Source organism: Eleginops maclovinus, chromosome 19 (assembly GCF_036324505.1).
Source record: "Eleginops maclovinus isolate JMC-PN-2008 ecotype Puerto Natales chromosome 19, JC_Emac_rtc_rv5, whole genome shotgun sequence".
In the NCBI taxonomy this organism is placed as follows: Eukaryota; Metazoa; Chordata; class Actinopteri; order Perciformes; family Eleginopidae; genus Eleginops; species Eleginops maclovinus.
This window is the reverse complement of record NC_086367.1, coordinates 21,601,239-21,616,757: the sequence shown is the minus strand read 5'-3', so window position 1 is coordinate 21,616,757 and position 15,519 is coordinate 21,601,239. Positions and strand designations below refer to the sequence as shown.

Here is a 15,519-nt window from a genome sequence, read left to right as displayed (position 1 = left end):
AACTGCATCTCATATTCTATTTGCTACTGAAATACGTTATGGAACACTCTCCATGGCAGCCCTGTGTATGATACATAAACAATGTATTTAGGTGCATTCTCTTTTTCTTATTCCAGCTACTATATAAATATTCATAATGCTTTATAATCACAATCATATCACAACTAAGTATTTAAAATGACTAAAAGGTCTAGTATCATAGTTCCTCATAGTTGATTGATCTACATTTTTGCAAGTATCATAATTTTAGTTAGTTTTATAGATCATTTTTTTGATGATGCATTTTAATCACTATAAAAATGCAAGAGTTTTATTATTTTTATTGACTTATACATATATTTTATAAACGTATTTATATTATATCATTTTAATATACAGTTATAAATATTATAAATAGATAAAAAACAAAGAAAAATGCCTAAAAAATGAAAGCAGCTTTGACTTATAAAAATAAACAATACTTAATTTAAATAAAAAACAGTCCAAAATGTTATTCAAATTATTAACGATATGCTTGAATTACATTTAAATTGAAACAGATTCAGTGTTAGATTAAAGCTTAATGATAAATGCTCAAACTGCAACATACATGATGGTCATTGTTTATTTAAAAAGGTCAAGGATTGCTTTATTTTTCCTTTTGATAACACATGACACATCTGAGGCTGCATGTAATTATGATTCCTCATCCTCTCGTTTTTGTAGGGACAACTTTGGCGTTGCCCAGGAGACGCTAACAAGTGTAAACACACATGGTCATCTGCTGCGACTGATTAGCATGGAGATTTTATGCTGGCAGTTGATAAGTCAAGGGTCCAGGTGGCTGCGGTTGGGTTGAAGCCAATAAGCGAAGAGTATATCAATTTAAGAAGGATCCGTGCTACAAGCTGCGCTACATTTCAGTTCATTTGTGCAAGAAAATAACACCTTCCTTATGCAAAATCATTTTAATGTTTGCCATAAAAACCAGCATGAGACCAAAGGGAAGAAAGTGCACACGTTACTTTAAGTGTCAGGTTGAGGAGGAAAGGTTTTAATGGTGTTGGTGTTCCCTTTGATCGACAGCTCTGCAAAAAACTTCAAGCAGCTAATCAAGATGTCATTGGACAAGCTTCATCCTAATGCAGTTTGCTTTAACTTTACTTTGCATCGCCTGCTTTTTCTGTGTGGTTTTACCAGCAGTTTCTCTCTGAATCCCGTTGCCCTTTTCATCCCGGCTTTCTCTAACAGTCTAGTCTTTAACGTCTCTCGAAGTGTACTCGAAAATGTTGGTCTTCATGTTTTCTCCTTTTCATTCCCCTCTGATTATGTAGGATTTGAAATAAATGGAATCACTGCACCTGTAATCTAACGCCTGGTATCAGGTACATGGTGGAATCAGCAGCTTTGGTTGCTAAGGACCTGGTCAGGTAAAACTGTTGCCATGGACAGAAAAAGAAAGTGGGTGTGATCTATCTAGAGAGGGCCATGGTTTATGGTAAAAGTCAACATGTTGCTCTGCAGCTATCAGCATGAGGCTGTACTTTAAGAGGACATATTGTGCTAATGAGGGGTCCAAAGGGAACACAGGGATTGTACCCTTTGCAGACCATTTACATGCACTAAAACCTAAGTAACACTGTACAGGAAAGGGAAAATCCCTTAAAGCCTTTTAAATGTCCCCTGACTGTCTCCCTTATTCATAAAATCCTAACAATACACAAACAAGTTGACAATGAACACGATGTGATGAACAGAGGACGTCACGCTCCTTTCCCGCCTTCCATAACAGCCCTATGTTATTTCTTCTCTCTCAATTAGCACATCTCAGCCGATGTAACGTCACTTCTCCTATCTGTGTGTTTTCCTCTGTGGTCTTGAAGCTGTCACAAAACATGAGAGCAAACATGTCGTTAAGGTTTAGAAATACAGCTTTGAAAACAGCTATAGCTGGACACAATGGAAGGGGATGTGACGGGCTTTATATCCAATAAACTCTAAAATCCTACGGTAATTAAGTCCTCAAACTAAATATATTCATTTCTCTGTTTCATAGAAATAAGAAAGACAGACAGCATCACAAATACCTGATGTTTCAATATTTCAACTCCTGTGTCTGCAGGTAAAGGCGACGTGTTTGGGGACGTCTTCTGGAAGGAAACCAACCTGGCCCACGCGTGCGCTAACGTCCGGGCGCTAACGTACTGCGACCTCCACGTCATCAGGAGGGATGCCTTGCTCAAAGTGCTGGAGTTTTACACCGCCTTCGCCAACTCCTTCTCCCGCAACCTCATCCTCACCTGCAACCTGCGCAAGAGGGTAAGTAACCTCGCCATGCACACACACACACATTGGTCATTGTGGGATATGGGCTGCACTGATGAAGGAAATCACCCGTCACCTGTGTGTGGAAAAGAGGGTCTTTGTTGACTGCAGCTGCTCGTAGCAAATATAATTGATTTCTATATTTGTGCATGTTATAATATTTGTATTTATTAAATTAAGATTTGTTGAACGTATAACGGATTTATAAAGGCTGTTGTTTCCCTGAAGTTGCTTCAGTCCACGTTAGCCAAATATACATTTCCTTCAGGCTGACAGTAGCACATATGGTCATGCACAGACCTTATTAAAGCCTCATTAATTCAGCCCATATTTGGTCTGAATCGACACAGTCCGACACTGCCTCTTTGTAAGTCTTGTGGGAGGATTGGATTTCAAATCAAACCATTTGCTAAGGACTCATTTGTAAAGCTGCTGATAATTTCAGTCATTGGTTAGCTTTAGTTCAGGAAGTTTTTGTGGAAAAGTGATTAATATTGGTCATTTGCATAGAGGAAATAAAGAACTGTCCACTGTACTGTATAGAGTACACTACTTTCTTCCCTCAATCCCTGAATAAAATGCATAATTCATGAGTACGAGTCCATGATCGTCACATACAAACATGGTGCGTTAACCTCCTCTATATTTCTATCGTCAAAGATGTGAACTTAATTTCTGATTTCCCTTTGTTTTTCCTTTCCATATCTTTCATTTACAAGACCTTTCCATTTGTAGATTAATCAAGTTATCATCTGTTATCCTATTCCTGATCTGAAATCTAAGAGGAAAATCACTGTTGGTTAGAAGGGTGGAAAAAAGGGAACTGGCTTTCTAATTTATGATGATTATTTTTCCTTTCCTACCTTGTTATGAGAACAGTAGTACAGGCTTGAGCTCACTCACACACACACACACACACACACACACACACACACACACACACACACACACACACACACACACACACACACACACACACACATACACTCAGAAGCCAGATATCTGACCTGACATTTCCTCCTATTCTCTTCCTCCCCTTCACACATACTCTCTCTCTCCTCTCATAACAGGTCTGTTGTTGTTTACCTGTTTACCTCACGCTGTTCCTCATTCTTCATATTCTCTCCAGCTCGATAGGCTTTTCTCTCAGTGTGACTCAAACACGATAAATTATACATGCGATACCGGTCGCCTCATTATGTCCTGTGGCCTTTGCCGCTTCTCACTGACGTAGCAGGCAGTCCCTTTGCCTTGTGTGTGTGTGTGTGTGTGTGTGTGTGTGTGTGTGTGTGTGTGTGTGTGTGTGTGTGTGTGTGTGTGTGTGTGTGTGTGTGTGTGTGTGTGTGTGTGTGTGTGTGTGTGTGTGTGTGTGTGTGTGTGTGTGTGTGTGTGTGCTTTTTACACTTAAGTTCATAGTTTATCAGGTATGATTTATTAATCAGGTTATTTTCCCTATCTGGCTCTACTTGCATTTGACCCAATGACACCCAATTGTACGTCTTTTTTCACTTTGCTGCTTTTTTTCCTCACTTTGACTTTGAGATTGTAATGATAAACAGGTATAACCCTGTGACCATTCGCTGTAATATATGTGTTTATGCATGAATAATGTGTGTGAGCATGGGTAAACATGTTTACATCCAAATATATCTATGGTTAATATCATACCTCCATGCTAAATTGCCCATAACAGTAAAAGTTATGCTTAAAGAAGTATTATAAATGTCTATTAAGTGGAACTTTTTGAGTGGCCGCCATATCATGTGACTCCAAATATATACTGAGCAATTAGGACACACCTCTATTTATTGGATTTTAGTCCGCCTTTTATTTTATTTGAATATAAAAAGAAATGTCAGCATATTTTTGTTGTAAAGTCTAATTTCCTTTATTACTTACTATTTTACTATTAGCTTTCTTGCCCGGTGACCCATTGACTCCTAATGTATACCGGATATTATCGCTACACACACCTGTTTGTATTGGTGCTTCTTCTGTTCAATAATAATTGATAGTTGTAATTAACTTGCAGCTGTTTATAAAGAAAATGGCAGTATCTGAGGTTGAAAAGACTCATTTATTAACACAGCGTTATATATATGTAACCGTACAGTAATTGTTCCTTTCAAAGGAAAATGGAAACATTGAGACCCTTAATTAAATATGCTTTCTCGTTATTACAGATCTGTAAAGAGGAGAGACACAATCGAAACAGTGATCAAGAACGTTTTTAATCACTCCTTTTTTCCAGGTTGTCTCTTGGTACGTCTTTTTATTTTTGCTTGACCGAGTTGTGTTTGACTGGCCACATCAACCGCTGGAAAACTTTTAGTTTAGAAAGTATTTTAGGAAAACAATGCTGCTTAATTACAAAGGACGGGGTGCTTATTTGCATTGCGTCATTACACAGCGGCAGTTCACTTTCAAATCTGCTAAGTGAAGCTTCAAAATGACTCAAAAAGTAAAACTGTAATTGTGATATGATAGCTGTTCTTGTTTTTCACACAAACTCTCTTCGGCATGAGTCAGCAGCTCCACCTGCTTTACAGAATATGCACGTTGTTGGAAAACAATTGAATTAATTGCTCAAATGGACCCCTTTCTTGCTGTGTGCGGTAGGAATCTGACCCCTGGTGTAAACACAGAACAGGAATAGCGATGTGGGCAGAGCTCGTCCTCCTCTCCTCAGTGAGCTCTTTTGTTCCTGGGATGCGTGACAGCTGCTCAGCGCCGCTGTGATGAAGATAAACAGTTTCTGGCGGGAGCTCAGAGGTGGCCTGTGGGATTCTGAGGACACCCGAATGTGGTTCAGCAGTTACACGTCCTGTCACTCATGCAATAATTATTGGTACCAGTCGGCCTACATGAACATCTTCCAGTCTTTCTCTTTCACTCTGTCCTGCCCTGACTCATTTTCTTATGTGAAAATGCTTGTTTGTATTTTAAAAGAGTGTTTTATAATAATACCTCTTATCAAATCAGTGGTGGCCAATATTCCTTAGGCGTAGGCAGTGGTTCCCAATCTTTTTTTCCCAATTGCAGATCCTTTATGCGGTTTAAAGGAGCCCAATTGTGCTCATTTCCAGGTTCATTTGTATTGTGTTTCTTTACTGTGACGTGGCAAAAACCACTGGCACCAGCAAGAAAATAGGACCCAAAAGCACAACCAGACAGGGCAAAAGGATACAGACAAAGTCCAAAAAAGGCAGACTGAAGCAACAAAAAACAACGAATTAAGATGGTGGGAAAATACTAATTCAGCAACCTAAAAATGACCAACTAAGTCAGTGGGAAAAGGCAGCAAAATGCTACGACTGTGGCTAACACTGGGATTCCTCTGTGAACACTTCCTGGTAGACAGACGAGACGAACTGGCACTGACCAAGGCAACAGCACAGCTTATATGCACTGGGGAAGAGGTATGATTAGGGACAGCTGAATACGTTGAGGCCAGGCAGGTGATTAACAAGCAGGGAAGCAACTCAGGTGAGGGTGAGGGGCGATTAGCCAGGATCAGGCTGTGACAGTCCCACCCCTTAGCCTATCACGTACAATGTGTTGGAGCGCTAGCCAACAGATGCATTGTGATGTCACTATGTTGCGGAAGTAAACAGAATTGTCCAATGGAGGCGTTTCAAGCAGGTGGGAGGGGAGATTTTAGCCTTTGTAGACCATTTACATGCACACAAACCTATATAGCACACTATATGAAAGGGGGAAAGCCCATGAAATGGCATTTGTAGCTACACGTGTTTTGTTTTTTAACACTACTGTAGACCCTTGTATCTGTCAGTTTGTACTAATTTACACTCTTGGATATAATGTGAAATGGTAGCAGGTAGATTAGAGTTGTTTATGTCAGTCACAGCCCGATTCTGCCGAGTCATCACAGAGAAGTCACGCTGTTTAAATCTCAACGGACGCATTTGGATGCAAAAAGGCTGGGAGGCAAAGCCAGGTAATAACGAGTTGGTGATATTTACGGGTGCTCGACTCCTTTAAGTTATCGGCCATTTAGAGTTCCTGATGGGACTGTTCTGTCCACGTTCAGTTGAAATACAGAGACTCTAAACAAAAAGTGCTTTCGGCTTTTAAACTGTCTGTGGTTTAACTCAGTGTTGTTAATCACTGCATGGGTTCTTGTTTGACGTCACCGAGTTGTTTTAAATCTGAATGCGTATGAAATCACCTTACACCTATCCGTCAGTCTCTCTCAACGATCCATCTGTATCCTGAAGAGCTACAACCAGGACATTAGGCATTTTAATTGGCCGTTTTATAGACTTCATTTCCTCAAATTCCTTAAAATAGACAGCTGTAAACACACTCTCATTGGCAAAAATGCCTGAAGCTCTAGTTCTGGTTTTGCTTGTTTAACTCAGAGCTTTTCAGATTGGTTTCCTCTCGAAATCTGATGCATCTCAAACAACAGAGACATGGCTGGAGCGGTGGCTTCATTTACCAAGCCACGGCCAAATGTTTATTGAGGACATATGTTAATTGATCACAAGATGAATCTGCGTTAGTCTAATTGAAGCTTCATCTCATTCAATATTGGCGTCATACCTCATCAATAACCAATATCTATGCAAGAAATAGGATTTGTTTGTACTTCTTTTAGGGAAAAGGTGGTAAAGAGCTTTCTGAAGTGGTCTCTGAGTATGCTAGACTTTTTTGACACCTTATTTTAGATCTGCGGTATCTCATGGAGAAGTTTTAATACCTAGGATTCTTGCTACAACAGGACGAGGTAGTGGAAGAAGATTTAAACATAATCCTTAAGGGAAGTAGACAGTAGGTCTTCACCTCCATGAGCATCACATTAGCCCTTTAGTTTTAGCCGGAGCCTTTAATAGAGAGAGTGATGAGATGCAGCGGCACAGTGTGAGGCAGAGTGGGATGCAGCAGCCGGTGTTTCACGGCAAACCTCCAGCCACCAGAGCTCCTATTACGTCCTCTGAACGAGCGCCTCTTCTCTTTACTGCTTCCCCAACGCTCTTTAACACCTCTTCACCTTTCTAAAAGAGATATAATACCCGTAGAAAAAAACTGCACTTCTGCTGTTTTCCTGTTGCTGCTGTCTGCAGGACTTGTTATCCCCCGGTCTAGTGCTGTGTGTGTGTGTGTGTGTGTGTGTGTGTGTGTGTGTGTGTGTGTGTGTGTGTGTGTGTGTGTGTGTGTGTGTGTGTGTGTGTGTGTGTGTGTGTGTGTGTGTGTGTGTGTGTGTGTGTGTGTGTGTGTGTGTGTGTGTGTGTGTGTGTGTGTGTGTGTGTGTGTGTGTGTGTGTGTGTGTGTGTGTGTGTGTGTGTGTGTGTGTGTGAGAATCCCCCTCCTATCACCAGGGAGGCGCTAATGACTATTTATCACCGTCAGAATCACTTTACTTCAGTAAACAAGCAGAAATGTGATTTTGGCGCAGAGGAGTAATAAGAGTTTAGAGTTTCCCATCAGTGTTTAAAGATAGATAGATAGATCGGAGATGAACCTCTTATTAGTCACATACATGCACACAGCAGAGCACACACAGTGAAATGTGTCCTCTGCATTTAACCCATCCTAGCTCTAGGAGCAGTGGGCAGCTATCGTGCAGCGCCCGGGGAGCAATGGGGAGGGGGGATTGGAGGTGTCCGGTGCCTTGCTCAAGGGCACCACAGCAGGGCCGAGGAGGTGAACTGGGACCTCTCCAAGTAGCAGTCCACTTTCCATATTTCAAGTCTGTTTGGGGACTTGAACCGGCGCCCCTACGATTCCCAGTCCAAGCCCCTACTGACTGAGACACTGCTGGACTTTTTTGTAAAGTACAGTAAACATTCGTAATGAATTATTATTTATTATTGATCCTCTCAAGAAAATACAAATAGTTGCTTTGGATAAAAGTCCCAGCAAAGACAAGGAGAGACAGAATCAATTAAAACAAACTATAGTGTGTTATAAAGGTTTTAGTGCATGTAAATGGTCTGCAAAGGCTAAAATCCTTGCCTCCAGAGGGTGTTTCTCTCCAAAACACTCCCCCCCTGCCTGAAACACCTCAATTGGACTCCAACACTCACACTTCTATTGGATACAGCTCCAACACACTGTACGTGATAGAGTAAGGGGCGGGACATCTCTAGGCCGTTGACCAATCACAACACCTGTCTGGTTTTGGACAGAGGGTGAGAAGAGGTGCATTATGAGAAAAATAAAGCGCTTTTTGAACATTAAAGCATGTAAAGATGTCACAGTTTAACCACAAAATACAAATTTGAACCTGAAAATAAGCATAATGTCTTCTTTAAATCCCTAAATATATTTCTGTTAGGTCTGGTCTGTTTTTCTGACAATCTGCAGTGCCAGCAGAGAGTCACTGCAGACAACCTGATCTGAATGCACACTATGAGGAACTGGCTGTAGTTGACGTGCCATTCATCCTTGTTTTGCAGAGTTTTAGAGACCTAAATAAACAAGTCAACAGGCGTGTTGCTGTGCTTTTGGATGAGGGGAAGCTGTTAAGCGTCTGCCGGGGGGCTTCACATGCTGCACTGGGTTTTTGGGACAGCTTGTGTGCTGGGAGCGATAGACTTCAGGGCTGAAGCTGCAGACTGGGAGGCTTTTAGCAGCGCTGTTGGATTATTCATGTGACGGACAATAAAGGCGGGTGATGGAGGGCTTGTGTGTGTGTGTGTACCTCTCTAAAGTAATACTTCCTGTTGTGCATCGAAGCATGCGGTCACTGGGCAGGAGCTTGTGAGTGTTGTTGAAAAATGTGTGTACAGTGACCTTAGAGGGAATTCGGGAAGAAAAGGGTATGTCCTTGTATCTGCAGAAGTAGACTTAGACTTGTCTATTCACTGCATTAGATATGGAAATACTGTACTTTGTTATTTTACTATTTAATCTAACAAATGGAGCTGCGTTTGTTCATTTGTAGATTCTGATTTTTGAGTCAAAACTGTAGATTAGATCCAAATAAATATGTCTGTCAGATAAAAAGTGCCGCAAAGTCTCAGAACTTTTCAGGGCAGGCTTGTTCCAGCTCTAGGACACAATTGTTGTTGTTATCTTAGTAATTTCAGATAAGTGTTGAAGTCCTTCGAGACAAATGCAATCAGACCTGAAAGGGAGGAGGTCAAGTAAAGTACATTTAAAGCCGTAGAATTAGTTTCACATATTGAGCCTGACACTGTGTGTGTATTACTGTCACTCTGTAGAAGCTGACATCTGTCTCACCAACCTAGCTTTCTGTAGAAACAGCCAGGAGGAGTTCTCTGTTAAAATAATTTGAGAGGAGCGGCATCAATCTCAATCATACTTGTGATATTTCTTCACTGATTATCTGCCTCTATGACGTCAGAGTCCCACCAACAAAGCTTTGAGTGGCTCGGCTCTTTTCCAGATTGGGAAATTAGAAAACAACCGTCACTGAACACGATATGAGACACACTGTATGCGAATGGCTGACATATTTGAGATGTTGATGCTGATTCACATGTCTGGAGCTGGTCTATTTTCTTTTTTTCTTTACAGTTTTGAGGTTGGAATACCTAGAGGGGATATGGGATGCTCATTTCCAGGTTCATATTAGTATTTAGTGTCTCTCCCGGGACATGTCTCCATGCTTTAATGTTCAAAAAGCTCTTTATTTTTCTCATGCTGCCTCTTTTCACCCTCTGTCTGAAACCAGAGCCCAGTCTGCTCTGATTTGTTAGCTGGCCGGCTCTGTTGTGATTGATCAACCGCTTAGAGATATCCCGCCCCTTTAGTCTATCACGTACAATGATTTTAGCCTTTGCAGACCATTTACATGCACCAAAAGCTATATAACACACAGGAAAGGGAAACCTCAAGGCGCATAATAGGGCCCTTTAGATTTTGGTTTTGAAAGTATCTTATGCTCGATATGTCTGTAGTTACTTCTCTGTTTCTAATTGTACAATAAACTTTGCAAAGATCTTCAAAGGAGGAATATACACCAAAATAAAGAACGGTTTTAGGAGAGAGAGATTAACACAGGAACAAAACGCCTCAGAAAACAGATCATACAGTGTGTTAAGCAAACTAACTCATCCTGAAAGAGGTTAACATTTTAATGATCTACAATGTGGTATTCAAGGCTTCCACCCAACAGGGGATAAATACACTATACTCTTCTTTACTCTTGAGTGCTTTTATGTTTGATTGCGTTTGTATTTAACTCATTATCTTCTAGTTTAAGTTTGAATACAGGACACAAAACAGACCATTATCTACTCCCACTCCCAGTTGTCGGAAGATCTTCATAACAGGTTGTCTTCCAGCATCCGGCTAAGGGCAGAGCTCTCCAAAACCCTCACTCCGCTCTCTCGCAGCAGAACAAAGTTTGACGTGATAATTAATTGCATCGCTGAGAGGAAGTTGTTTGAGCTTTCAGCCCTTGCACACTTACCTTGTTTGGAAAACCAGGCAGTTAACATTTAGTATCTCTAGCATTAACTCTGAGAGGTGTGTGCTGCAGTGGATGTCTCACACACACAGAACTAACGCCTTAATGAATTTTTATTTTGCTTGTTTTCTTCTCCGTCGATGCAGGCAGAAGATATTTGTTCTTCGGTCGGCTTTAAAGGTCAGAGGTCAGGTCTGCTTCAGCACTTTTTGACTGGATATTTTTCTTCTCTATTTCTTTTGACATTGTGGAAAGTGAGTAATTATTGACAGGCAGGCAGAGTGGTGAATATCTGCTGACTCTTCAATCAGCTATGTGTGTAGAAATAAAGCCTGGGAGATTTTTAGGGAATATTCGTAAATGTATCTTGGTCTCCTCAGTTCACATCTGGGATGAAAACAACAGAGGTAGAAACTGAAGTCTTTAGGTCATCAGAGCTGCAGCTGTGTGCACTTAAAAAAAAGCTTCATCTGCATCACGTACCAAAAATACACTAGCTGTTTTAGATCATTACACGCTATGCAAAGTATATTTCATGACTGCTCACAACAAGAGGCCATCTGTGTGCTCTCAGGCTACGGCCCACTCTAATTCTTCTACCGGTGTCTCTTTCTCATTCATAGCATTTTCAAGTGTGTTATATCAGACTCACTGTAGTGTTTACATCACTCGCAAATACAAGTTGTGTTTCAGATTAGATTCAGCAACTTTTGTTTCTATTTCTGACTCTTTAACTTTCTGGGACATCTATACAAGTCCAAGGCCTGAGGGTCATGTAGTCCCTGTCTAATAATTCACTGGGGTGTAATCTAAAGTAGGCTGAAGTCTGGTTTGGCAAGACTGATTGGCCCCAACTTCACCAAGGCCAAAAATAGAAATGTAAAATATAACCACGGGCTAACTGGCTTATTGTGAAAGAGGGTTGAACAAACGCTGCAGGACCAATCAAAGCCTACATAAAAACATATCCAAAGGCCATTAAAACCATGAACTCCCTTCTCATATGATCACAGTATGGAATGGTTCTCTCGTAAGTGACTCAAACCAGTCAATTGATCTTCCATCACAGTGAAGTGAGACGTCCCTTAAATGTCAGATTTGAAGCGATTCCCCTGACAAACCAAATGTTACTGGCAGCCTCTTGAAGCTGTAATTCAATTCCGGATTGGATAAAAAAAAACATTGCTTAACGTACAACCTTAACACTACTGCTACTGCAAACAGATTTTCCCATTTGTTGTCAATTTTAGGACATTTAAGACACACATTGTCATGCTCAGCTCGACTGTCATCACTTCAGTTTGCATGGCGACTCAATACACACCGTTTCTGAATTGTGACTGAAGAAAAGTCCATATTTGCAGACAGTGTGCGACATTTGTTTTTTGTAATCACACATCTTTAATAGAAACATCTTGGATTAACTGTCAGTAATACTTTAGGATAGAATAATAAGGAATAAGATGATACTAGAAATGGATAAAAGGAGCAACTAAAGGTGTTTATTTGCTCAGCCACAAGGTGCATTGTGTTGAATAGCTTCCAGACTTGACCTGATCTTGTTCAGACAAACCAGCTTAGAGAAAAATACAGTCAAATCAAATAATTTGATCCCTGCAGATTCTTGTCTGCGCTCACCATTTTCCTTTTTCTGTCTTTCATTTTCCTTTAAGATGATTGCAGATCATCAAAAACAAAGATCAGGAGCTCTCTTCAGATGTGGCTGACGAATGTAAATGAGCTACGACTTGCTCAGGAGTGAGAACGAGGTGCACTTGATGTATTTATTGTTTATTTTCAACAGTACCATTATACTGCTTTGTCCCCTCTCCAGTCCAGCAGCGTTCCCTCTGTGAAGTTGGCTGAGCTTGCAGTTTCAATAATGGATAAAGTCGAGTGTGTGCACAGGAGTGTGTAGAAACTCGCTGTGTGCATTCATGCATACGCTGTGGTCCTAGATTTTAATATCCATTCTAGAAATGTTGCTTCTGATTGGTCCAACATTCCAAAATACAAATGCAATCAATGTACTATTATAGAAAATCGGAAAAGAAGCAAACATTTTAGCAGCGACTGAAATAATTTAGGAAATGTCAACTTGTGTTTTCTAACAAACAATCTATTAATTTATACATTAAGATCAAACTATTTCACCAGCAGTGCAGAATCGCAACATCTTCACTTACTTTTGGATTTGTTTAGCATTAAAGACCTAACATTGGACCATGCAATTCTTATCCCCCATTGATGAAAAAGCCTTAAGATAAAGATAAAGTCAGTGCCTTAATTTAATTAATATTACTTTTCACTTTCTCTACACTCCAGTGGTCTTAGTAGTTTATACATGATACAATACTTCCGTAATTTAATTATTCAGACGATTTTAAATATAATGTAACATTAAATATGTGTAAACCTACTTGGCAATAAACCTGATTCAGATGTTCTGATTCTGATGTGTATGGCACTTTACACAGTACTCAAACACACTGAAATCAATTATATAATCATGGACTGAATTAGATTCAAATAGGAAAGTGTGTGTGTGTGTGTGTGTGTGTGTGTGTGTGTGTGTGTGTGTGTGTGTGTGTGTGTGTGTGTGTGTGTGTGTGTGTGTGTGTGTGTGTGTGTGTGTGTGTGTGTGTGTGTGTGTGTGTGTGTGTGTGTGTGTGTGTGTGTGTGTGTGTGTGTGTGTGTGTGTGTGTGTGTGTGTGTGCTGTCTTATACTGTATGTGCCAATGGGGAAGCATTTTTGTCTGACTGTGTGTGTGTGTGTTACCGCGGGAAGTCAGGCAGGAGCATTAGGGACGAGGTGCAGCAGATAGGAGAACAAGTCATCCATGCACGCAGTCTCATTTCCCCCCCCCCCTCCTCCCCCCTGTCTGGTAAATAATAAATCGCTGAAGTTAAGAGGGGAAAGAGTAAATTTTTGTTGCTCCTGTGTTTGTCCCTCCGGAGAAGTCGGAGCTGCATTAACGAACGACGAGGGAAGCTTTCCTCTGTGGACTAGTTGCCAGAGAAGAGAAAAACTAACAGGCTCTTAAAAGAAGCAGCTGAGTCCACATCCTTTAGTGCTGCAGCAGTGTGTGATGTGTGTGTGATTGATTTCACTGTGTGTGCCACAACAATGAGTTGGTTAAGAAAGGACTTAATTGATCCAATACATCACTAGAGGTGGAAGCGAGGGAACTGGAACTATTACCCAGGGAGACTTTCCCTAGCTCTCTCGGGACTGTTTGTAAGCTGCATGTTCACACAGTAAGTGCTCAGTACATATTACATGTTATTTTAGCTGTTTAATCTGAAGCGACTTCCATTTAGTTCAGTACCCAGACATGACTGCAGGAGCAATTTGTGGTCCTTCAACACTTCAGCATGTTGACTGCATGGGATCGGATCTGACGCCTATTTACTTCCTGTGCATCGTGTGTGTGTGTGTGTGTGTGTGTGTGTTTTAAAAACCTGTGGGCTAAGATTGGTCCAGCAGCTCTTGTGCATTCAGAAAGTCTCACTGACACTTACTGAATCATGTGGACAATAATGATCTCATGCATCAAAGTCAAAAACTAAGGTTTCCTGTTGCCAAGATTGAAATTGCGTTTTCGTTCAAAATTAACTCAAATTACCACCAAAAAAGGAGATATTCATGCATACATACACGTAGAAATCATACACCAAATGGAGTCTTAAACATGGTCAGGGTGGAAGTTTCCTGGACTCTGTCTGTAGGTAGAGTTTAGAAATCCAAATCCCTTCGGCTAAGATCCGAAACCAGAATCAGAAATCGTTTATTCGTTCCTCAACAAGGGAAATGTTGAGGCAGAGGTACAGTGAAAGTATCAAAGGCATAACAAATGATAAAGGAACAGACCGACATATTAAGGACAAATCTAATAAGTACACATCCTTGGCTAAGAATAAGTTGCTGCTTTGTAAAAGAAGGTACTAACTATCAGTAATGAACATTGAGAAATGTGTCAATTGGACATCACAGTAAATGTGCACAGAGGTGTTGCTACAGTCTGAGTGAAGAACAGCAGGATTATGCACTCATCAGGGTTATTGCACAAGATTGTAATAGTCTTTATAGGTGTAGAAAACATCCATTATAAACACTTAAGCCACTGTCCTGATGTATCTAAACTAAGTGATTTGAGTGTGTAACATTATCATAAAGAACATCTGCAGGATCAGATATTTTGGGGGGAAACCTCTTACATTAAGAGGCTATAAAGCTGTGATATCCACCGGGGTGACGCGCAGTCGCTCCCTCTGTAAACTCAGTAGATTGCATCTCATCTTGCTCTCGTGTTCCCTGCCCAACAGTCCCTCTCTCTGTTTCTATTTTTAGCAGCTTCATGATACGAGCTGCTTCCAGGTCTGCCAGAACAGAGCTATAACCCCCCCCACACCACCCCCACCCCCGCATCGCTCGCTCTTATTGTTATTACATTTCTCACTGATGCAGGATTGCAGTCAATAGTCAGATCCAGAAGCAGTCCAGTTTAGATCCTTTAATTCAGTCCAGCTATTGGTGTGTGTGTGTGTGTGTGTGTGTGTGTGTGTGTGTGTGTGTGTGTGTGTGTGTGTGTGTGTGTGTGTGTGTGTGTGTGTGTGTGTGTGTGTGTGTGTGTGTGTGTGTGTGTGTGTGTGTGTGTGTGTGTGTGTGTGTGTGTGTGTGTGTGTGTGTGTGTGTGTGTGTGTGTGTGTGTGTGTGTGTGTGTGTGTGTGTGTGTGAGAGAGATCAAGAACTACAACTCAACGGAACAAATTTAATCATGTGCAGGATTGACTGCTCCCACACACATATCATG

At 40.9% G+C, this 15,519-nt stretch overlaps 1 protein-coding gene across 1 annotated transcript in view; it reads left to right on the top strand.

The window, feature by feature from the left end:
• Nucleotides 1-15,519, top strand: part of kcnh5b (potassium voltage-gated channel, subfamily H (eag-related), member 5b) — a 117,205-nt gene that overhangs the window by 87,185 nt on the left and 14,501 nt on the right. Inside the window, 1 exon segment of the mRNA XM_063908455.1 lies at nucleotides 2,102-2,298. Within this exon segment, the coding sequence (XP_063764525.1) occupies nucleotides 2,102-2,298 (197 nt within the window).